This window comes from Peromyscus californicus, unplaced genomic scaffold, assembly GCF_007827085.1.
Source record: "Peromyscus californicus insignis strain IS unplaced genomic scaffold, ASM782708v3 Scaffold_22__1_contigs__length_63687245, whole genome shotgun sequence".
NCBI classification, from domain to species: Eukaryota; Metazoa; Chordata; class Mammalia; order Rodentia; family Cricetidae; genus Peromyscus; species Peromyscus californicus.
Window position 1 is genome coordinate 49914592 of NW_026294525.1, and position 26431 is coordinate 49941022.

At 35.0% G+C, this 26431-nt stretch overlaps 1 protein-coding gene and 1 pseudogene across 5 annotated transcripts in view; both read right to left on the reverse strand.

The window, feature by feature from the left end:
• The window catches only part of Ascc3 (activating signal cointegrator 1 complex subunit 3), a 337712-nt gene that overhangs the window by 150757 nt on the left and 160524 nt on the right, over window positions 1-26431 (reverse strand). For all 5 annotated transcript variants that reach the window (XM_052751374.1, XM_052751375.1, XM_052751376.1 and 2 more), the window contains 7 exons: window positions 20872-21006; window positions 16168-16359; window positions 15641-15865; window positions 8293-8412; window positions 4463-4627; window positions 2256-2342; window positions 1099-1275 (listed from right to left, as the gene is read on the reverse strand). In XM_052751374.1, the coding sequence (XP_052607334.1) occupies window positions 1099-1275; window positions 2256-2342; window positions 4463-4627; window positions 8293-8412; window positions 15641-15865; window positions 16168-16359; window positions 20872-21006 (1101 nt within the window). The remainder of the gene's footprint in view (window positions 1-1098; window positions 1276-2255; window positions 2343-4462; window positions 4628-8292; window positions 8413-15640; window positions 15866-16167; window positions 16360-20871; window positions 21007-26431) is intronic.
• On the reverse strand, window positions 22151-23682 carry LOC128118627 (keratin, type I cytoskeletal 18-like; annotated as a pseudogene).

Consider the following 26431-nt stretch of genomic DNA (forward strand, 5'->3'; position numbering starts at 1 on the left):
AGCCACAGAAACTTGACTCTTATAAAAATCGGGGGGGGGGGGGGGGGGGGGGTGAGAGAATTTGAAAACTTTTGCATTTTCTTTCCTTTTATATAATCTGTGACATTACCATCTGGTTTCTTAGTTATAATGATTAAATTAGTATATTCACTCAAACTGTTTATCAATATATCTGAGTTCATGTTTTTAAATATCTTCTATTTTCAGCTATTTGAAAGCCTTCTTGAGTACTCATGACTATTAATATTCATGTAACACATACATGTTCTTTTTCTATGTTAATGTGAACGAAATTAAGAACATAAAGCCAGGAGTGCTAGTGCTCATCTTTAATCCCAGTGCTGAGGAGGGGGATGGCAGAGTCATAGACAGTGGATCTGTGTGAATACATTGTAATTTTCAGGCCATCTACGGCTGCAGAGTGAGATCATGTCTCAATATGTGTATATGAGAGAGAGAGAATAAAAATCTCACACATTCTAAACCAGATTTAGTTTCAATTTTGTATCACTTTAAGGGAGACATTACTAAAATATATTATAAATGCATACTTAAAAGGAAAGGAACATACTTTGTTTTATAACCTATGTCTATCTGAAAGGCAAAAAGCAAATGCACAAAATAAGGTATTTTGCTTTACTTCATTTTCTACCAGAATTTAAAAAGTTATAAAGTAAATGAGTTGTAGTTTAGGGAATAGTTGTCTTTTAGCTCTCAACTTTTAAGTATCACTAGTAGAGAAGATTACCAGTTTTTTTGTGTGTGTGTTTGTTTCTCACTATATAGTCCCTGCTGACCTTGAACTCACAGAGCTCCACCTAAGTTGCATGCTACCAAGCAGTCAAGATTATGTATTTTAAAAGAGATATCTACAAAAATGTACACAGGGAATGAGATACATTTATTTATATTTAACAGTAAATTTGTTATAGCCAAATGGGATTCCAGTCCTGATCTATGAGAACAGATTAGATACGAGATGTACAAATGATTGGAAACAGGTTTAAGATTAAAATGGCAGTTGACAGCATTCTCAGTATATCATGGACTAATCTCCAAAGATCAGCAAAAATGGTAAAAGATTAAAGACTGTCTTACCTGGGCAACATATGCAGAATCTGATATAAGGGAGAAACTGTCCATCTCTCCTCGGCTAATGTAGGTCTGAAGCAAGATGTTTATTTTCCCGTAACTATTTTCCACACCTCCAGGAGCTGAGAGTTCACAGAAATTGTTTAACAAGGCATCTAGCTCCTCTACTTCCTCTTCTCTGACCTGGAAGAGGTAAGCTTTTTATATTAATACTTTGATTGAATTAAGGAAAATTTTCTTGTTCAAATTAACCTGTATGTTTGTACAAGCTTCTACTTTATATGACAACACTTTATTTCTGTAGTACTGAAATCATTTTCCCACAGGTAGTTGTAAAATACAATATGAAACTATCTGGAAGCTGAAACAATTACATTTTATTATTCATAACTAATAATAAAGTTTCCATTGACACATAAAAATTTGCTATGCCTTAAAAATTAAATCATCTGACCTTACTATCCTTCAATTGATGAGATTTCATTTTTTTTATTTGCTCAGAGTTAAACCTCTGTCCAACTGGATTAGGGCAAACTTGATTATCTTCAAATGCATTCATTATAGTCACATATTTTTATAAGGCATAACACATTCATACCTTAAAGTTGTGAAGTACTATTTCATATTTCAGAGTATTTAAGTTTTTACTGTTAGTGAAATTAAGTTACAATATAGATAGTACAGAAATAGTCAAATCTAAATCTAAATCATGCAGGTATTTTCTTTTCTTCAATGAACTTTATCTTTTAGTAGTCCAAAGGCTATTCACTTACATTATTCAATAATTTCTCTTTCCCACCTCCCTCTACACCTTTCTGTGGGTCTCACTGTGTAAGTAACTCTGATGGCCTAGAACTTGCTATGTAGAACAGGCTCACAGAGCTCCGTTGTCTCCCAAATGCTAGGACTAAAGGGTGTACCACTACCCCAGCTTTATTTGATAGTTTCAATACTATAATATCTACAAAATTACTGATTTGGAGCAAAAGCAAAAAATGATATAAACTATAATTTTAGGATATTGGACACTGTTAATGTATTGATATTCTAAATGTAATATGCTGTTTAAGTCATATATATGAGAAATTATAATTAATTATAAGTTTTGATAAATTGATATACTTATGTCATATACATTTAATTCAAACCTCAAGTAATCTTACCTTAATTTGATCAAATTCTTCAGCTTTGGAGACAATAGCAAAGATATCACCTTCTGTTTTGTGTGCATCAAAGAGTTCATTAAATGTCTGTCAAAATAAATATATTTGATTAAAATAGAAGTCCAATGAAGTGTTGTAAGTTACACATCTTACTATAAATTACACACACTTAAGAGAAATGGAGCCCGAGCCCATATAGCTATCTGTTGTATTCCAAATGCTCACTTTATAGACATCATCAAAGTAGGATGATCTGTAAGAGCAAGATGATAAATAAAGGCTATTATTAACCAAAATCTACACTATATGCCTAAAAAACATTCATCACATCATTTTGGCTTGGGTATACAGAAATCTTACCTGGATCATTCACTGATACTAAATTAATCATGTATCATGTAAAATTCAGAGAAATTAATGTGGAACAGTAATCTGGTGACTCTCATAATATTGATTTTATCAATGAAACTGGGATGAAAAAAAGATGTTAAAGGTTATGCACAATGAAGATGGAGGATGAGAATTCTGGAAGAACTGCAAAGGGGTGTAAGACTTGACTTGGACTGGGCTGATCCCAGGGAATCCTGTTGAGGAGTAGGAGGAAGGATTGTAAAAGCCAGAAATGTCAGGGTTACCACAAGGGGACCCACAAAAGCAACTGGCCTGCTCATGAGAGTTCACAGACTATGAGAGATAGGGAGCCTGCATGGGGCAGACCTAGGACCTCTGCATATGTGTGATGGTTGTGTGACTTGGTCTACTTGTGGGACTCCTAGAAGTGGGTGTGTGGTCTATCCCTAACAGTTTTGGGTCACTTTTGGGAACCTGTTCCTAATACTGGGTTGCCTTGTCCAGCCTTAATACAAGGAGAGGAGAGCTCAGTTCTACCTCAACTTGATAGACCATGCTTTGTTAGCACACATGGGAGGCCTGCCCCTTTCTGAACAGAGTTGGAAGAGGGGTGGATTAGGGGATGGCAGAGGGGAGGGATGAGGAAAGGGAAGCTGTGGTTGTGGTGTAAAATAAATGAAAAAATTTAAGTAATAAAAAAATAAATTAAGACTTGGCAGTATGCTGATGAGTGGACATGCAAGAAAAGTTGTACAATAGAGAAAACGAGCAGATAGGTAGTCGGTGGTGGAAGGAGTGAAAAGCTGGGTATTGGGATGAAGAATCCCCAGATCACAGTTGTAAGATAATATTTGTCAAAGGTTTTAAAGACATCAGACTATTATGCAAACATAAGGTTTATTTCATAAAATATAGTAAGCACATTAACAATATTTTCTATGACCTGTTCTATTTATAAGCAAACAATAAACAGGTATAAAAACTAAATTTAATATAAATTAATGTGTCTGCATTTGAAGAAATCTAATTGGGATGATTTCTTTTTACATTAAAAAAACTATAAAAGTGTGAAAACTAAAAATGAATATAAAATTCAAAACCATTAAAGAAAACAAATTCTTCTCACATGAGTGATCACTGTTACTTCCTAACATGCACTGACACACACATACACAGGAGAATACAGATAAACTAAAAAAACAGGACTGTTAAAGTGGCACCTCATCTGACACAGGATCAACTCAAAAGGCAATGAGTAAGCCAGCCATGTTGGCACATGCCAACTTGGGAGGTGGAGGTGGACTTGAACTTAGAAACTGAGATCAGACTGGCCACCAAAATGAGACTCCCACATCCATAACCATTCTTAAAAATCAAGCAAATGGAACAACAAAAGAAAAAAACTGTAAGAGAAGACAAGAATTTGCAATTGTATATTTAAAATATTAACCTTCAAAAATCCCCAAGCTGTTTACAGTCAGCTTGGCCTGGTGAATTATTACTTTAACTCTATCCATTGGCTCTTAATGAGATGCAAATAATTTTTTTTTTACTCTTTATTAAAAAAGTCATTAAACTAACATTTCCCACTTAATTTATTCTGGCATTCATTCTCTAGGAATCAGCAATTTGCTCTACATGATTTAGAAATTCATTGATTGGTTTAGCAAAGGGCCGAGACACTTAAAATCTTATTTGTATCTTGTCAATACTAAGGGTATTATTGAGTTATTATAAATATATTTTGTTGTATTAGCTGCTTTTGTTATTTTGAATTATCAGTATACACCAAAGACTCAAAATTATTTGAATATAAAATGAAGACACTGCTGTGTTTGTTCCATTCAGTATAATACCTCAATGGTGTTGTATTTAATATAGTAGTGGCTGGCAGTTCTACCCAAATCAGTAGAGGAAAAATAACCAGTTCGCTCTTCAAAACGAATCATCTTAGCTTTATCCAGCTTTTGTCCAACTTCAATGACTAGCTGTTCTCGATGCATTCTTAATGTTGGGTCAATCTATAGGAAAGAAATAGAACCAGTATACACAGAAGTATCAAACTGTTTAGAAAGTCAGCAAATATGCCTAGTTATGAAAGTTAACATGTTTTTTTCTTGAGGGTTTAAAATCCAATTAAGTTCATTTTTTTTTAAAAAAAAGCACATAAAAATTATACATGTTAAAGGTCTAGCATTATCATTTTTATTAATACACACATTTGGCAATGGTTAAACATAACTATCTCTTTAAATAGTTATCATTTCTTTATTACAAAAACATTCTTCTAGCTGTTATCTGTCACCACCTATGGTATACTAGCATGTGAGAATTACCTGCTTTAAACTAACTGTAACTCAGTACACACTGACGAAACTTTCCACATTCTGCTCTTGTCAGCCTCTGGTAATCATCATGGCATTCTCAATTCCTATGTTCAAAAAATTTTTAGTTTTCACATGTGAATAACATCAAGTGGTACTTGTCTTTCTATGTCTGGATCATTTAATCTGGCCCCTGATTTTTCATTCCATCTGTTGTCACAAATGACAGGATTACATTTTTTGTTTTTACTGCTAAATACTATTCACTGTATGTAAGGAACACATTTCCTTGTCCAACCATCAACTAAAGGACACATGGGTTGTGATCACTTCTTGGGTACTGTAAAATTATTTGCTGCCATGAACACAGGAGTGTGTATGTCCTTTCAACATACTGATTTCATTTCTTTTACATATGTATGTATATATGTAGATTTAATATTTAAAGAAAAAATTAGAAAAATTTTATGTACTACATAAAGTTTAAAAATCACTGATGTTATCAATCTGCACATTCTCTTCAATATTCTACAATCTAAGTTACATCTGTAATATCCATGATAATAAATACTTGAGATTAGATATGAAAATTATTTCTTTCTAATGCTAAAATGAATAGGGATTTAAAATTAGAGCCCTGTTACTATTTCCTGAGTATTAGTATTATTATTTCATGGAGATATGGTAGTGAGAGTGCTTTCCCCAGTCAGGATCCATAAAAATAACTGCACATTATTCTTTCAAAAGTAGTTCAATTGTTCTTGAACAAATGGCCACGCATTTTCACAATTGTTGATGGGAAAACCATTTTGCTTAGAGTAACAGCAACAGAAACAAAAAATAAAAGGAAATTGGCCATTTTTATACAGTATGGAATCTATTACAATATATTATTTGTTGTTGTTGTTGCTTTTGATTTTTTTAAATATATGACTGCATAGATTTTTATTTCTTTGTAAGTAAATTAATGTGTATTATAGTCTCATCATATATTTATACATAGATTCATATACATCATATTCACGTATAATAAATGATATGTTTTATGTTGTTATATATTATAGATCTATTATTTATGGTTAGATCTATAGATCTCTTTATGAAACATGATATAACTTCTTGTAGTATAATATGTGTTATGAAATACATATATATATGAATATTTATATAGAGAAAGAGAGAGGGAGAGAAGAATGAATTATCTTTTAAAGGTATCTTTGAGGCCTTTTTTTTTTTTTTTTTGAGATGGTTTCACAATGTAGTCTAGGATGCCTCCCCATCATAATTCTCTTTGGCATCTTGGGAGCTGGGTTTACAGGCATGTGGTTAGTCTTTTTATAAGCAGAAATTATGAAATTTAACCCAATATCTGAAAAATTACTCTTTTTCTTTTTGGTTTTATGAGACAGTGTTTCTCTGTGTAATAGCTCTGGCTGTTCCAGAACACACTTTGTAAACCAGGTTGGCTTTGAACTCACAGGTCTGCCTGTCTCTGCTTCCCAAGTGCTGAGATTAAAGGCATGCACTGCTACCACCTGGCTGAGAAATTACTCTTATTACTATGCTGTATGTATTTATGTGCACCCACATACATACTCATACATGAACACATACAAAGTCTCTAAGATTGATCTTTAGTTATGAGTAATGGGGGAATATAAGACCTTTAATGGAATAGAGAAGTATAAAAAGCATTTTCACAATCTAAAGCGTTAATATTGCTGTCATTTATTTTAACTTATGTCTCCATTAGAGATAAAATATATTTTAAAAATCAGACTAACGAGGCAAAGGGGTATCTACTACAGGTTAGAAGCTATGTCAGCAGATGTACTATTGACTGTGATAGGCTACATTGCGTTCATCTAAAATAAACACTTATTAATAACACGTTACAAATCCATTAAATATACATTAAACTACTCAATCTTCCTAATGCTCTGACCCTTTATACAGTTCCTCATGTTATGGTGATCTCAAACCATAAAATTATTTTTGTTGTTACTTTGTAACTATAATTTTGCTACTGTTATGAACTATACTGTAAATATCTGATATGTAGGATATCTGATATGTGAGCCCCGTGAAAAGGACGTTCTACCACCAAGGGGTTGTAATCCACAGGTTGAGAACCACCGTAATACAGCTTTTCCAAACAGTACCACCAAATGAGAGAGAGTGTTCAAATACAGACAGCACTTCTCATTCAAATTACCATGAATGTATCATGTTTAGTTTTACCTTTAGAAAACTTTCATAATGCCCTCAATTATTCTCACAACACTTATATTTGTAATGTGAACAGCCAGTGTTATATCAGTCACTATGTATAATGGTAGATGTTATAGTGCATCTGTATTTAGCAATGAATCAACTTCAGCACACATTTCAATGAAGGAAAGGAAGGGTAGTGGAATCCTTTCTAGCAAAAACCCAAATATGAAAACTGAGAGACTTCAGAGGAGCAGCCTTGTTGTTATTTCTATCTTAAATTTTATGAAATCTACTGCACAGGAAGAAGAAAAACAAAAGAAAAGCTCCAAGACTGGCTTCAGTAACAAGATCAGATATGTGTTATCAGTAAATGGAGAAACATTCTGAGTTAAATTCAACTTTTTTTTGATAATTTTGACTTGACATAAGTGAATGTTCACATGATGACAGTACTAATGTTTTCAATAGACCACAACAGGATTTGATCTGTAATTAGGAAGCACTTACAGCATATAAGCAGAGTTCTAAGGAAAAAACACGATCATATGGAGTCTGTAAGCCATATGGACCACACAACCATAAAGCTCATAGGAAAGGCTGTTACCACGTGTATCCAATTCTCAGCCTGCCTATGCACTGATTCATGAAAGTGATTCTGGCCTCCAAAGAGTTACGATGACTCATCACTGCTACCACTTAAAAATTACAGAATAGGGATAAAGTGACTTGATAAGAGGAACAGATTATATATAACTATAACATATGTCATTATTAAAACATGGCCATAAATTTCTTCCTGCCCAGTTTATTTCCAAGTTAAATACATCAGTTTAAAAATAAACATAGGAAAATACCAATAGTAAATAGTAATATATCTTAAAATGACTTAATCATAACATAAATAGGAAGTTAATAGTATTAGCAGTAAAAGAAATTTAAAGAGATTAATGTAATTATCAGGGTCAACTTCATTTCCCTTGGTTTTTCTGAAAAAACAATAAAGCTCTAAATTTTTCTTCCAGGTCTATAACTGTTTTTCAGATGAGGTAAGAATAACAAATATTTATTTTCACATTATGAAAGGATCACAGAACCCTAAAGAAGCCTCGAGGCCCCCCCCCCTTTTTTCCAGTAAACGAGCCTTCTACCTGGTATGCTTTATGACTGATGCCATATGCTAATGGATTTGCTCTCATCCGCACATACAGATAAGTGTAACTTATCCACTTCACTGCTTCTTCCACAGTGGTAACTGTTCCTAGAGCAATCTGCAAATAAAAAAATAAAGCAGAAATTAAAGTAATGCATTAAAGACAAACATAAATATTATAGCAAAGACTATTTTTGCCAGATATTAAATTTTGAAAACAGGTCATTGTACTGTATTTTTTTAAAAAAGGCAAGCACAACTGGTAGGCATGATTTTTCCAATTTATTAAATATCACTACTGCATGATTTAATTGAAAACAATACATTAGAAATGATGTCTAAAAGCTGAATTTCTTCAATTTTATAGCTTTTGATTATTTTTCCAAGTGTGGACTTTAAATTATACAGTATTAAGAATTTTCATTTCGTTATTTTTCTCCTTACTCAGTTCACTACTCAACTTGTTTTAGTTTCACTTATTTTTGTCTGAAAAGTTTAATGTAAGTATACTAAAATAATGATAACAAAGTACTGCTGCTTGCATGTACTTCCCTGAGTCTGTGCAGTTATTATCAAAAACATAGAAGGGAAGTTGGCTTTATCTCTAAAGATGCCTTCAGCACTGGGATGGACACACAAATGGAAAATAGAAACATGTAACTAGTTCTACAGAAAGAAAAAATATTTACATACACTAATACTTATACTTAAAAAATGACCTGCCAAGAATGGCGGCTACAACTGCCTTGCATGCTTGGGTGAGAGTGTGACAAGATTCCTTTACCAAACAAGTGACAACACCACCAATGATGAAAAACCCACCCAACAGAGGAAGGAATGCTTTTATTTTAGGAAAAAAAATTTTATGTGTGGACTACATTCAGAAAGTAATGTGCAATGTCACATTTTAATGTATTTTTGCCATGTATTAACTTAAGGACACTGTAGCAGGCTTTCTTGGACTTCTGGCACCCAAATAATGACACGGCGACTTACTATTCATTATGAATGCTCAGCCTTTGTTTAGGCTTGTTCCGAGCTAGCTTTTTTCCTTAACTTAAATTAACCCATTTCTATTTATTTATGTGCTGCCCTGAGGCTCGTTTACCTCATCTACACACTGTCCATCCTTTTTTCCTCTGCATCTGGCTGGCTGGCTCCCCTTTTCTCTCTGCCCACCATTCCCACCTATCCCTCCTGTGCCTAGCTATTGGCCATTCAGCTTTTTAGCAGACCAATAAGGTGGCTTAGGCAGGAAAGGTGAAACAGCAACACATGTTTACATAGTTAAACAAATGCAGCACAAACAAATGTAACACTTGTTTACATAGTTAAGCCATTGTTCTGCAATACAACAAATGCAACACATCTTTACATAGTTTAATAATTATTCTGCAATGCAACGAATGCAACACATCTTTTCATAGTTAAACAATTATTCTATTCCACAACAGAAACCAACAATCAAAGATTTAAAAACACAACTGGAATGAGATCTGTGTAAAGAAAATAATTATTAGACAATGATATTAACAGAATTTTAATGAGATACTTCTGTGAAGAAGTATTTCATTATCCAACAGGCCAACGGGAAGCAATAGTGCTTTCTGGGAGAGTGTTCCAAGTGCGAAACTTGCCACCTGTAGTTTTTCTATAAATCGTTAGCTGAATTAAATAAGAAGAGATGTGTTCTTTATAAATTACTATATTTTAAGAGAAAAAAACAGGAAAAAGTGACTAAGATTCTAACATTAAAGAAACGAAAACTTCAATTTGCTTTATTTCTATATAAATTTAGGAGGCAAAATACAGAAAGTCATTTTAGCATTTGTAGTAAACAAAACTCACATTTGTTTCATTCTTACAATATTAATTTTATATAACTAATTCTGTCAGATATATTATGTGGATGAGCTGGTAATGTATCCCAGTGGTAGAGAGTATGCTTAGCATACACAAGGCCATGGGCTGCATCCGGTAACACTGTCCCACCCACACCAAAAGAATTAAATTCGAGCCAACAAGGAACTGCAAAATAATTACTGAAGAATTACAGGGAGGGAAGATAAATGCTTCTATTCTGAATAGGTAAATAAAACTTGTTTGAACTATATTTGTGTATCCAAATTTTCTACTTCTATTATTTATATTCTTACATGTTCTATATACAATCTATAATATCTAATTAATAACTGCTTTAACCATTAAATATCATATAGCCCTATAGCCCTACAAAAGTAAAGAATTAAACACACTCACTGGGAGAAGTTGTATAGACCTATAATTACAGCCCTCTGGAGGCTGAACTAGGAGGATGGCTGTAAGTCAAGTCAATCTGGGCTAAACAGTTACTATACAGCAAGACCATTCACAAAACCAAAACAAATAAAAAACCCCTATGCACAGCTTATTACATGTCAGATGCACACTGTGTGCATATTGGCATTTGGAAAATCAGTTAAGGCATGATATGTTAGCAATTAACCTTTTTCCCTCTCCAGTTCTATCATCCACAATTACTTCATCATTGTGCCAGAAACTCGCCATTATTATTATTCTCCAAGTATTACCCACCAGCTGCAGTGCTGACTTAAACTTACTTTTTTAAAACTCTTATAGCATTCACTTTCTTTTTCCTTCAATAACCTGCACTGTCTTCAAAAGGCTTTTAAAAAGTTCAGTTGTTGGCACTGTGCCTTATCCATTTTTGTCTTGAAATATTCCTTTGAAAAGTTAGTAAAAATATAAATAAATGATATGACTAAAAATCAGATACCAGATACCCTCTCTGCTATTTAAAACCACATGATGCCAGACATTTTGTTATAGGCAGTATTCTAGGTATTGTCCAGCCTGCTCCATTCCTATACTAGGCCCAAGAAACTACTTTTCTCGTTTTAGTTAAAAATGTGTGTGTGTGTGTGTGTGTGTGTGTGTGTGTGTGTGTGTGTGTGTGTAATGTCATATGAAGTATGACCTATTTTCCTTAAGATTATATATCATTATTTTAAAATAAAAGAAATGAAGGTTTTATAAAACATAAAATAAGCATGATCAATAAATTAATGTGAGTAACCTGCTGTTGCTGCCTCTGGTATGATAAAAGAGGAGCTAGGCATCACTCATTTGCTTAAGCAAATCTTCTAATCATCTACATAAAGGAAAGACATTAAACAGAAAAATACATGTTTATTTCACGATACACTGCATTTTGAGGCTAGTCTTTTATCGCCACCTCATGACAGAAACAAAAAATTTCTCGTACCTACCTATAAGCTGCCACCTGGTGACAGCTTTTTCACAGTGTATCTTTAGAATTTGTCCATTCATCTTAGAAGTCAGCAGTAAACCTGTACACTTTGTACAAGGGTATGTGCACAAAAACATGGTCCTTGGCCACGGGAAGGTCCCTCTGCATGAGGTTCGAACATAGAGCCACTGGGATGGCTATTATAAACCCAACAGCCATGCCTTATAGTGGACTCACATTCAACAATGATTTTCAAATACTGGCTGTATGAATGATGAAAATGTTACTAGTGTATAATGCAGTAACACTATAAAATCCATTAAGTAAAATATAATTCACCACATTTGGAAATTTAGATATGACTTAAGTTACACTTCATACCTAATTCATATATTAAAGTTTAATATATAAGGATATTTTGATTATTTGTAATACATGCATGTTTTGAAATTAGTCAAAAACATATAAAATCTAAATAAGCAAATTTATCCCATCATCCATTTCTTTCAAGGCTAGAGGAAAGATTTTAGGGTTGAGTATCAAAGGACTATCAAAAAAATCAATAAATCAATTGTGCTATGTGCTACACATCAAAGTAGAACAGGCATTTAATATATTTTTCACAAATCAATTAAGAGTACTATTTTATAAATAAAAAATTTAAACAAGAAACTAAAAAAAGAAAAATTGGACACTGAAGGTGATGAGGGGAGAGGAATGCCTTTCTGAGGCAAAGGACTTGTGCTGGAGAGTAATCAGGCAGACTGTAAAGCACAGTTATACTGGGAGGCCTTTATATATAAGTGGGTATCTGTACAATATTCTGTATGGATGGAATTCTTCTGAAGAATAAGTTCCAGAATATAGGAAAATTACCTTACATTTAAAGAATGGCTTACTATAACAGAGTAGAGGCATAGTGATGTCTTCTGAAAACATGTTAATAAAAGTCAAACACTTGGCTTTTGTCTAATTAGTTAAATTATATTCGTAAAGTCAAAGCCATGAGTAGAAACATTATTTTTCTCATTTAAGTTGATTTTTCTTTGCATTAACCATTATGAGTTCTGAGTCCTAACAAAGATGTGATGAACACAAATCCATGACCTTAATAATACAGCACAGATTCATGCTATAAGTTGATTCATATTTGATTTCCACTTTTACCAAATTTAATTTCACATTCAAGTTGTATTATTATCAGGAAATTTGACGAGAAAGTATTTCAGTAGACCAAGGTTAAAAAAAAAATTAGCAGTGACTATACCTTATTATAAAGGTTAAAAATTTCAAAGTATGGATGCCCTAAACATAAATAAATGGAATAATGCTCATAGTTTTGTGACATTTCTGAAAATGGCATATCGAGTAAGTAGTTAATGATGAATATATGGAGTCTTGTTTACTTTGATTCTCAGGAAATGGCTAGTTTCACTTACACTTTTCTATTGTTATAAAGAATAAGAACAGTGTTTGGCTCAGTTTATATCTTCTGTATACTTCCAACAGCACATGGGTTTACTACTTAAAAAGTGGTGTAAGACCGTAGTTATAAATTGACTAAAATTTAGTCCCCATTTACTTTAAGATGAAGCTATATAGATGTCTGTCTTCATTGGGGTTGCTACTACTGTGATAAAATACCATAACCAATAGCAATGAAGGGGGAAAAGGGTTTATTTCGTCTTAAGCTTGTAGTCCATCATCTAGGGAAGTCAGGCTAGGAACTCAGGGCAGGAATGTGGAGGCAAAAGCTGATGCAGAGGCCAAGGTGGACTGCTATTTACTGGCTTGTTCCTCATAGCTTATTTGGCCTGCTTTTTTTTATAGTGATCAAGACCATCAACCTAGGGGTGGCACCACCCACAGTGAGCTGGGCCTCCCAGAGCAGTCATCTGTCAAGAACACACACCACAGGGTTACCCACAGGCCAATTTGGTGGGGTCAGTTTCTCATTTTAGAGTCCCTCTTCCAAACTAACTCTCTAGCCTGTGTCAAGTTGACATAAAAACCAGCCAGAACAACAACCTTGTTTGCACTGTAAAAGTCAGGGAAACTATTGCTGACATTTTCAAAAATGTTTAGTCTAGATCATGGAAGAAAATAGAGTATGAGCACAAGGAGATATATTCATTTTAACTTACTACATTTTATCTAAGATGCCCAAAATCTAAGCTCTACCAAACAGACTAGATTTTGAATTTAATGGACCTGTTTGAATATTATTTTTAAAAATTAACCTAGTGATCTTGAGGTGTTACAGATATCTGAGGACATCCCTGGGCATGATGAATGAGAAAATAAGAGAATGCTCATGAGGCATCCAAGTTATTTATACCTAGTTATTTAAACTATTCAATCATAGTCAACAACAAGGACAGAAATTGAGCTATTATAAATTATATCTGGAGTCAAAATTTATCTCGTCTTTTTTAGTATCCTGTAATTTCGTTAAGAGAAACTAGTGCCTTTCACTACCTTCCCCATTTCACTTAAAAATACTTCTTAGGGTGTATCTGCATGCAAAATGTGTGCCAGGGCACACAGTGAAGATTGGAAGACAATGTGCAGTGGCTGGTTTTTTCCCCTCTACCATGTAGGTCCTGAGGAAGAAACTCAGGTTTGGGCCAAGCACCTTTACCCATGGGCCATTCCCTACCCCTCATACTTTTGTTTTTTCTAATCTCCAATTATACCTGACCAAACTTAACTATCTTTCTGATCTCTGATAGAGCTTTCACAGACAAAAAGGTTTTTTGTGGCAGCCTAGCACCCAATGTATTTTCTCCTTCTGAACCCTTCTTCAACACTTGCACCTCCTTGGATGCCACTGCACTGTGGAGTTTTGGTCCACCTTTGACCACTATTCTTAACAGAGAGTGAGTTTGCTTTTCATCCTCTAGAGAGGAAACATGAAGAACAGGAGCAGGATGTGACAAATATTTCTAAAAGCTGTTCGTAAGTATGTGGTATAAGACTAGCATACATGGTGACTGTGAGTATTTCCTTCATTTAGTTCATGCTTACATAATAGGTACTGAAATAATTAAGACAACTTCAGGCTAAGAAAGGAAACCGGCATAGGACAGCACTAATTATCACAGCAATAGTTAAAAGTGCAAGGAAAACAGTGAAAACACAGCTAATGTTTGACATACACATTCTAAATTATTAAAAATGTTTATATTCTTTGCCAGCTAAGATGTTAGATATCCAGGCTGCTGAGATCAATTAGGTTTGAGCACAGAAGTTGCCCAGACAAAAAAGCAAAGCAAATTAAGATACTCAAGCTTGAATTACAGTTTTATATAATTTATATAAAATTTAAGTAACGGCCGGGTGGTGGTGGCGCACGCCTTTAATCCCAGCACTTGGGAGGCAGAGCTAGGCGGATCTCTGTGAGTTCGAGGCCAGCCTGGGCTACCAAGTGAGTTCCAGGAAAGGCGCAAAGCTACACAGGGAAACCCTGTCTTGATAAACCAAAAAACAAACAAACAAACAAACAAATAAATAAATAAATAAGTAAAATTTAAGTAACAAAGCTATCAAATGATCTAATAACGTAGCTTTATAAATCTTATAAAATTTTATTAGAAAAGCAAAATATAAATGTACATTTCTACTATTGCTATTTGTTTCCCTAAGCTGTGTAGCTTAGCTTGGAAATTCTGATCTAGGGCAAATCTCTCAGTTAGCAACAAGTTCTTGCTAGTCATGTCTACACTTTACATTTCCATGGATAAATCAACATTTTGCTATTTAGCCTATTATTCTCTGTGTTTAGGATGTAATTGTAAGTGTTTTATGTGTGTATGGGTCTGTGCGCTGTGCGTGGTTTTATACATGTGCAAACAGATGCTAGTAAAGGCCAGAGAGGGGTCATGTTCCTTGAGGCTGGCCTTTCAAGGTAGTCAGGAGCCACCTGACAGGGACTCTGGGAACCAAACCCAGGTCTTCTCCAAGTGCAGGACGCAGCCTGAACAACAGAGCTGTCTCTCTAGCCCCTATTTTGTCTCTCGACACACACTATATTCCCGGTATTAAAAACTAAACAACCAATTCCATTTTCCCCAACCTTTTACTTCTCAGTTCTTACCTCTGCATTTAAGTTATCTGCAAGGCTTTCCAGAAACTGACTCTCAATTGGGTTTTGTTGAGTGAGTAAACTGAGGTAATGGCTGAGTTTATCATGTGTTGTTATAATGATTCCTTCCCCAAATTTGTCAAATTGTGGTCGTCCAGCTCGGCCAAATATCTGCATGACATCTAAAATTCCAAGGTCAACAAAGGAGCCTCTTTTGGCAGCATATATTTGTGTTCCCTAGATGAGGAAAAGTTAATAAAATTTACATAAGCACACACATATAATCCTGAAGAGCTGGAACCTGAAATTGGGCAAATATGGAAAGATCTCAAAAGTGTACTTTAAATAATCCCTTCATCAGCTGGGATAGAGCTAAATTCTGTAACATGATCTAGACTTTTACTGGAGAAATAATTCTGGCTAAAACAGCATTCACAGGTAATGAAACAGACAAATCACAATATTTTCTAAATAAATCAATCCAGAGGTTTGCTTTAACAGGCACATAAATCCATGTGCAAAGGGAGGTAAGCTCCTACCTTAATAATAACGGCATGCGCAGGAAGATTGACACCCCAGGCTAAGGTGGCTGTACAGACGAGGACTTTGATGTGCCCATTTGAAAACAAGTTTTCAACCAAACTCCTGTCTTGCCGAAGCATCCCTGCATGATGAATGCTAAAGCCTTCAGAGAATAATTCTCGCACTTGCTTATTTCTTGACTTTTGTACCTAAATATTAAAAACATAAAAATGATAATTACTTGGCATTTAACAGCAATTGCTATTTGTCTGTCATGTTGAATCAAAGAAAGTAAACATTGTTTTGAAGTTTCTTAACTTGGTAATGTTGCCTTACACAAAACTCATTTTGTTATGTCTTACAAGTTGTTAAAACATTACACAATATCTTAAAGGGATGACACAAACATCTGACCTGGCTGTACCTTCTTACAATCAATTAATATCTTGCACAGTTCTTTTTTATTTCTTTTTTTTTTTTTACACTTCCAAAAATACCTGACTAAAATTAAGCACATTTGTACCTCACTTCTTCAAGAGTAAATCCGGAGTTGTCGAAATCACTTGCTGACACAGCCATACAGGTCAGCATTTCTGTGTCTCTTCTGAAGAATTTCTCCTACATTTACACTTCCCATTCTAGACCTGCCATGTGGAGGATGTTACTGAGATGGTTTCTTGTTCCTCTTAGTCTTCTACATGCAGTGAATGCAGAACCCCAACAGTGTTCACCTGAAACTATGTTCATGTGGATCTTCGGTGGAAGGTATTGACCACATCTCTCCACAACCTTACAACTACTTTGAATGGACTAAATTCCCTGTTGGCATCTGTTCTTTGGCCTGGTTTGAACTTCTGGGATCTGCATAAGTTTTACAACAAATTTCTTTATAAACTCACTGAAGAGACTCACTAAAGAAAAATTTCTATACAATTGAAGATGTTAGTGAAATACTTTTAAAAGTTGTCAATAATAAAGCCTTCTTTAAGGGTATTATATCATGTATTTATTTATTACTGTTTTGGAAAAAAAATCTCATTATCAATAGTAGCTTGTTTTTGACTGTTTTTTTCACACATATGAATATGGCAGGGAATCAGAGTTCAGGAGGCTGGGGTTCTGGTCCAGACCTTGTCAAACTGTCTGCATCTTGGGTCACTTAAAAAAACTTGTTTTTTTTTAAATTTCTAAGCAATCAACTAAAGTATCACTTTATAAATTCAATTTCAATTAGGTTGAGTGTAATAAGTTAGTAAAGTGCACCATCTAGTGGCCAAAAAACTAAATGACAACCTGTACATTTTAAGAGTCCCAATCAAAATAAACAGACACCTAACAAAAGACTATCTTCTTCATGTGTCAACAAGACACATTCTTATTCATCTTTGTGTAGTAGTTAGCCTGTGGAAAACAAAGCACACTTTACGAGTAACTACATATTTATGTTTTGAATTTGCAATGTCTGCCAAAGGCCATGTTCAGAGTGCTTGGACACAATCTGTTGCCACTATGGAAGAGTCTGGAGCCTTTAAGAGGTGGAGTCTTCTGCTTGGCTGGAGCCAGTCATTGTGGCTGGACCTTTTAAGATTGGCCCCTTAGTTCAGGCTTCCGGATGAAGAATTTCTGCTATACACTCCTGTTGCCCTGAACTTGTGATGCCTTTCCTAGTGAGATGGGCTACAACTCCTTGAAACTGAGCTGAAATATATCTTTCCTTCCACAGCTTATTTCTGTCAGGTATCTGGTCACAGAGATGCCAAGTAATAAATGTGTTAGACTTGAATCACACTGCTTTCTTTTTAGAGCTGAGATAGTATTATTAAATTTCTTGAAGCATCTCTTATGAATAACAGACTAGAGTATTTGCTAAGAGATAACAAGGTTCCTTCAGAAGCCAAAATAAAAGACCTCTTGACCTGCTGTACTTCTGTAACATTCAAAGACATTTTTTTTTTGTATTCAATATTTATACTACTAAAGAGATAACATAACATTATGCATTTTGCTTTTCTGGAACAAATCTCAAGAATTAAAAAAAAACTGGATTGAAAAGTAAATATTGTTTTTAATATCATTAAAACTGCCAATTTGCTTTTTAAAATTATGTAATGAATTAATAGCTCTAACAGCAATATATGTGAGTACACTCCACCCTGTATCCTAAAATGCTGACCTCACAGCTCGTGTTAAACTCTGCCTTTCCTATGGGTAAAGTGGGTTGTTCATTGTCACTTTTAAGTTTCTCTGGCTTCTTTTTTAAAGCAATACTTTAATTGGCAAATATTCCCAGTATATAGCACAGGGTTATATAAAGTGCGGGGTTGTATAAGACCTTTCCCTGAAGTACACTTTGAGCATACTCTACCCCACAGCCCTGTGCTCACAGCCCTGTGCTCACATTTCTCCTGCAGTCATCCCATCAGAGCCCTATGGGACCCTACAGTTTCGTTCCCACTCACGCCCTATATACACTGATGACTTTCTGTCTTATATAAAACTTAAGGTACGAGACTGAGAGAAAACATGATATCTGTCTGGAACTGACTTGAGTCACCAAAAATGTGAGGATATCCAGGCACATTCATTTTCCTACATATGATGGAACTTCATTCTATTTTACGGTTTGATATACCAAACTCAAAGATGCATCCAGATGCTAACTTAAGTAAATATCACAGGCATCTCAAAGATGGCAAAGATATCCATAATTTATAAGGATTCTTACAAATTGATGATTGAGAAATAACTCGAAAAATACAAACTACAAAATAGATGCTATGTAACAGGGTATTTTATAAAGAGATAAAAATGAGTAACTTGTGTGGCTCAAAACTGAAAAGACGATGATCTGACGTTCAAAACAAATGGCATTAGGTGATTTGAGTTAGAATTTAAAACTTTAAAAGACAATGGTGAAGTCTACAGTGTGGCCATAATGACAAATATCCTCGACTAAGGCAGTACTTGTAAAATAGTATATTCACTAAGACAGTACATGTGAAAAATGCCCAAGGAAGTATATGTAAAATATGTTCACTAAGGCAATACATGTGAGAAATGTTCACTAAATGTAATGGTTTGGTCGTCAACATGACTATATCTGGAATTAATTAAAACCCAGGCTGCTGGTTACACTTATGAGGAATTTTTTTTTCCTGAATTAAATCATTTGCAGTGGGAAGACCCACTTCTAATTCATATCTTTGAGGTAGAAGACATATTTTAATCTAGATCATACCTTCAGTTGATAGTCTACAGAAAGAACATGGAAGAAGGAAGCTGGCTCTATTTTTGCTGCTTATCCTGACAAGCAAGTCCATTCCTTCATTGGCATTAAAGCCTCCTTCTTTGGGATTCCAGTGTATACTGGAGACATCTGAGACATCCAGCCTCATGGGCTGAACAACTACCGAATTCTTAGGCTTTCCGTTGGTAGACAGCCATTGTTGGATTAGCTGAAATACAGCCTGTAAACCATTCCAATAAACACCCTTTCTACAGAGATTCATTCTATCAGTTCTGTAAGTCATTCTAATAAGTCCTGTTTCTTTGTTTCTTTCTCTCTCTCTCATATATATATACATATATATATGTATATATGTATACACACACACATATATTTTCAGCCTGTCAGTTCTGCTCTTCTAGAGAACTCTAAGGCATGTAAGAGTGCACAGCATCAGGTCTGTGGCTTACAGCCATTAAGCAAACAGTCCGTTAAATGTCACAAATACATTTGGAAGTAATCAGTTTATACCAATAGAAAATTTATTTTTATAGGTTTAAGTTCAGGTCAGGACACATTGCTGTCTCTTTTATAACTACCCAGTCTCCTGTACCACAAGAAAACAGTCATAAGTAATAAAGTTATAGTACTGGCTGTGCTCTCAAAATTGAGTCAGGGATATGTTTGACCACAAGGCCAGAGTTTGCCTAATCTTGATGAAAATTGTTAGTGAATTAATATATTTAAGTAAAATCCACTAAAAAAAAAATCACAAGATACTGTTGCTATTCAAATTACATAGAACAGTGATTTTTAAACTGTAATGAGCACAAAATCATCCAGAAATCAGGGTGATATGCATATTCTAATCTGGAAGCCCAAGGCTTTTTTTTCCTAACCAGGATGCAGGTGACTGAACAATTTGAAAGTCCTTTGCACATACAAGGAGTAGTAAAATATTGTTCTCAGGATTCTTTTATATAATTAAATATCTTTTGTTTAGTTAGGCTATGTTTGGCAATATTAACTTTAGAAGCTAAAACTGAGTAAGTTAAAAAATTCTAATTTATCAGTTTTAAAAATAAAAAACCCATTAGATGTTAACTTATTTTATGAATGCAAATGCATTTTATATCCCAGCTGCATTTTAAAAGGTAGAAATAAACACTTCAGTTACATTCATGCATGGAAATGGTAAGTGGCTTTATTATTCATTCAGACCTTTTAGAAGATCAGTAAGTGAGACCCTGTCTTAAAAAGCAAAAGTCTTTAGTTGAAGGGGATGAATAAGAATAAAGAACATGTATGAAAATATTCCAGTGAAACCCTTTACTTTATATGTTAACTTATAAAATATTTAAAAAGATTAAGTCACAAAAGTTAGTAAATATGTGAAATTAACTTCTTAGAATCTACAACTGTAGATCAGCCATCAAGACTTGTGCAGCAGGCATATCATGGCATTGGTTCCTGTGTTCAGGTCACTGGTACTCACCTGTTTTAATGCATGTCCATACTCTGGTCCTTGGGTAGGCAGAAAGTAGGAAATCTGGCCACTATTTTTTGCTCTTTCTATTAGAGACATGGCTGTCCTTACAGTGGCATTGCGAGCATGTACAAACACCATAACCTAAAAATGATGAAAAACAGGTTACTTAACATTTCAATTCTTTACATTAAAACTTAATACTAGCCTAGAAATCATCATATAGAAATGATTATTAAAGTTTCAAAAACAATCTACAATTTCTGAATTAGCCAACATTTTAAAAAAATACAGGGTAAAGGCAAAGTAAAATTTAACAGCATGATTTATTCACTGTAGAACCATGAACCGATTTACATGCTAATGAGTGTATTTATGAAACTTGGAACATAGTTTGTACATTTCTCTCTTGAAAATATGATTCATGTTTTTATTCACATCATTATAAAATTGAGAAAAATCATCTGTCTATATGAAAAATTGATATGATTTGAATCATAGTTTCATCCCTCTTTATTTTTCCATTCTTTGTTTTTCATATAGGAATGTTTATGATTATATTCTGGAGCTATAACTTTTTTTTTTACTTTTACAAGTATGCATGACTGAGTTTTGCTTGGAAGTAGGAGAATTTGGACATGGACATTTGAGCAATTCTTGAATGGTCAAACATTTCAGATTATTACAGACAGAAAATATTTTGCATGGGAATGTGAATAAGGTCCTGGAGTAGGAGTGCTATAGCTTTATCTTAAACATTCCCCAAAGCCCTAAGAGTTAAAGGATCAGTCTGCAGCTTGGTACTACTACATGGCCACTGCCATTGTGACAGGTGTCAATGGATTGTCACAGACCATACCCTCACAGGGGAAACCTGACTCTTTTCTTCTTGCTTCCCAGCCAACATGAGGTGAGCACTTTGGATTTACCATCCACTCCCCACCAAGACACTCTTCTACCTTCCCACAGCATCAGAAATAACCATTCCTACCAAACATAGACCAAAGACACAGAAATAACCACACCTACCAAATATATACTAAAATCACAAACCAAAAATAAACACTTCCTCTTTTATATTTGATTACCTCGAATGCTTTTGTAATGGAAATAGAAGAATACCAGGAAACTAAGAGACTGTATGTGGTGGTGGTTAATATTGACACTGGAGAAAAATCTCCTAACAATCACTCACAAAATTGAAATGATAGAAATAATTTAATAAATAATAGTCTTTCATGGTATATAAAAAGAAAAGATCAATACACAATCTAGAGGGGGAAGAAAAATCTTTCCCAGTGAGTTCAAAGAAAAGAAAACCAGCATTGTGAGTTAACATAAACCCATCAGTTGTTGAAAATATAAAGTCCATCTTCATCTGTGTATACATACAAAAATCAATATTTTATTTAACTAGTGTAGCCTCAAGATGACTATTCTTATGATCCAGCATTGTATAATATGACCACATTTTCATTCTCCATGATTCAGATGCTCTATTATGAAAAAGTAACAGAATGCAGAACATAATGAAACACAAAATATGACTCAAATCACTACATAACTTTGGTATGACTTATCAACTTATAACTTTTTACTGCAGCCAAGAGAAGTAACAATTTCTTTTTATTAATGAACCTATGTCTTATTCAGTAAAATATACTCCTTTTTCTTATAAGCATTTTCTGTCTACAGGCTTCAACAGAAGTCATTATAAGGTTTTGGGTCTCTAGAAACCTACTTCATTTTATGGCTTGTTAATTTGGTTAATTAATTCATTATCATTATCATTATTATTTTATCTAGTGATCTTTCAACTTTTATTGGTCCCTTAGTCCCAGGGGGTACCTTCCTTTTTAGCCTCAGTACCTCAAAACTATGGTGTTACTGGTCTGGGGCACCACTTTGCCATCTACAACCTTGCAGGTGGTTATTCTCTGGATAGTTTGCATGAACTTGTTGCAGGCCAGGGCATTGAGACTCAAGTCTTTCCCATCTTCCAGCAAGTGGCATTAGGTGGCAATCTCAGCCTCAAGCTTGACTTTGATATTCAGCAAGGTTTTGAATTCCTGGGTCTGACACTGTCTTTCTGCACAGGTTTGTGCCAGCTCTGACTAAAGGTGGAAAAGGACCCCAGTGAGATGTGCCATCTGTGTGTTGTATCAGGCACGCACATCCCCAAGGCTGTTCGCCAAACTTTCCTTCTGACTTTTCATGAAGTCCAGGTTAATGTCCATGGGCTAGAAGGTGTGTCTCAGCTCTAAGAGTGTGGTCTCAGTGTCTGATTTCAGCAGACTAGATGGTAATAGCAACTGATTAGCTGGGATCAGTACTTGTCCAGTTCCTCATGGTTCTTCTGAGCCACCTCCTCATACTGGGCCTAGATGTCTGCCATGATCTTGCTGATGTCCTGAGATTTGGGGGCATCCGCTTCCATGGTCAATCCGGAAATGGCAATCTGGGCTTCCAGTCCTTTGACTTCCTCTTCATGATTCTTCTTTATGAACAGCAGTTCCTCCTTGGGGGCTTCAGTATCATTCTCCAGCTGCAGCTTTGCCATGTTGGTATCATCAACTACCTTTTGGAGTCAATGAATGTCGCTCTCTACACACTGGTGCTCGGCCAATTCTGTCTCATACTTGACTCCAAAGTCATCAGCAAAAATTGGCATAATCAAGAACATTAATTTGTTCATAATTATTTTACAGATTTAATGGAGAAACACTTTTGAAAATATTTGGCAATGTAGATTGACTTGCCAAATTTTTATTTGAGATTCATCTAAACGACATAAACAGTTGCTTTTTCAATTAACTAATGAAGAAGCGTATTATATTTGAACTATGACTCACATGTTTATGTTATATCAACTTGGGCAAGTTTACTGGCAACAGTCTTTGTAATATGGGTAAGAGCAGTTGCTTTGCAAGGCTGCTGCAGAGACACAGTAAGTATTAAGTCACAGGATCTAAGCACTAGGAAGAAGCTTGGCATTCAAAATGTAGTAGTATTACATACATACATGTGTAAGAAAATTTTTAGTATTTTACATAGGTTTTCATTAAATTCACCTCTACATGTTCCACTCATTGGTACCAATGCAGATATCGCTCTTGGAGGCAACAGGAAATGAACCTCAATTCCAGTGTTTGGACACTATCAGCTCTCCAGTGTGCATTCTAAATGTAGTTCAGAGCTGTTCTCCTAGAGATGGTTTTCACATTCGGTCCCTGGTGAGTTTAGTTCTCTAAACACAAAACTATGCATTCAAGCAAGACACTCTCTTTAAATTCACGTAAGAACTAATTGGAAAATTTGGAAGGCATGTACTAGGGACTGGAGAGATGGCTCAACAGTTGACCAAGTTTTTCTTCCCAGGGTTAGTTCCTAGCACCCACTTCAGGCAACGGCCTATAACTCTCTAGCTCCAGGGGATCTGATACCTTCCTTGGACACACGGACAGACACACACGAAGACACACACGAAGACACACACACACACACACCCCTTCAAAGTAAAAGGCACATAATGGAACCCACTTATAAGTTAAAATTTTAAGACATGAAAGATAAATACACTTTTATAAATAATTGCATTAAAAATCTTTGTCACTTAACATTATAGCAATGCTACAGATCTTTCCTGGGGCTATAGATATTTTTCAATTGTATTATATGAGCATTCTATCAGAACTCTCTCTTCTCTTTTCAAGGCAATACTGGGTTAAATAAAAAGCTGAGTTTTGCAATGGGGAAAATACTGTAAAGGAATAAAGTGAAAAGAATAAAGTTATGGTCTCAGTTACAAAGCTTCCTGAAATCTGAATTGGCTTTACTTTCCAGTCTCCAAATGCTGTCTGATAAACTCTATTATCAGATTCAATAACAAAATAGCATAATAATGTTCCATTAATAAATGTTTTGTGTTTGTTTTTTAAGCTCAGTGTTTTTTTTTTGGGGGGGGGGAATATAAAAGAAGTAGACCAAATTCTAGCTTTATAAGAAAGCTCAATTGACAGTCCACATGGTACTACCACAGGACACAAACTACTAACCCTATACCAGTTAAACAAGAGAATAGTTTTAAAACATCCTTTTAAATATTTTTATTAATTGAGAATTTCATACAATATTGTTTGATCACATACTCCTCACGACTCTCCCCAGACTCATCCCACCTCCCCATCTGTCTGACCTCATGTTCTTTCTTTAAAACCAAATTTGTGCTCTACAAATACTCTCTGGAGTAGGGCCTTCCCTGGAAGATGGTTGACAAAGTGGAGGTCACAAACTTAAAGAAGTCTATTTGTCTTCTCCCAGCAGCTATCAATTGCCAACAGGTCTCTAGCTCCAGGGGCCCATCGTGTCCACCTCCCCAGCTCCAGGCACAGGTTTACTGTCTTGAGGTTGCAAAGGTCTTGTAAATATTGTCATAAATGCTCTGCAATTGTCCTGTTGTGTCTAGAAAGTTTAAAAATAAGTTTTTCTTGTAGAATTCATTCCTCCAACAAAGTCTTTTTCTGTAGCCCAATACACAAAGACAAAATAAATCACAAAAGAAAAGCAAAACAAGAACATAACAAAGCAACTGAAATGGACTAGACAGATATAAATCTGTGTTCTTTAGCAGACCAGAAGCACCAACCTTGGTGGGGACATCTCTGAGAACCTTTGAAAATTCTAAAAGTAAGTTATAGAAGGAACTCTTCTGATGAAAAGGTACTGTTCAAAACTGTATTTCTTTTTGGACAAAATGTTAAAAATTCAACAATCTCATGCCTCTCCATGTTTTGAAGATATTTATCAAATAATCAAATAATCATTTTAAAAGTTTTACTCCTTTCTAATAACCTATTTTAAAAATATTTAGGGGACTGGAGAGATGACTCAGCAGTTAAGAGCACTGGCTGCTCTTCCAGAGAACCAAGGTACTATTTCCGGCAACCACATGGCAGGTCACAACCATCTGTATCTCCAAACATCCTCTAATGTCCTCCACAGGTACCATGCATGCATGTGCACACACACATACACACAGAGAAAACAATCATGCACATTAGATAAAAACAAATAAATCCTTAAAAAAAAAGCCTTATCTTGCAGAAAAGGTTAATTTCAACTTATATAAAAAGAAGAAGATGAGCTAGCCTAGATGATCCTATTGTACCAAGAAAAGATGTGAAGGATGAAAGATTTATGTGAACATGTCAAAAGGACAGATAAGTTAGCCTGAAGTGGCTCCTATTAGCAAAATATTGTCACTAGTTTTGTCCTGGCTAGCATTATGTCAACTTGACAGGAGCTAGAGTCATCCTAGAGAAATGAGCCTCAACTGAGAAAATGCTTCTGTAAGTTCGGCCTGCAGACAAACCTGTAGGACATTTTCTTAGTTAGTGATTGATGTGGAAGGGGCCAGACTATTGTCAGTAGGACTGTCCTGGGCTGGTGGTCTTGGGTTCTATAAGAAAGCAAGCTGAGCAAGCCGTGGGGAGTCAGTACGCAGCACCCGTCCATGGACTCTGTATCTGCTCCTCCTGCCCTGTTTTGAGTTCCTGTCTTTCAATGGAAG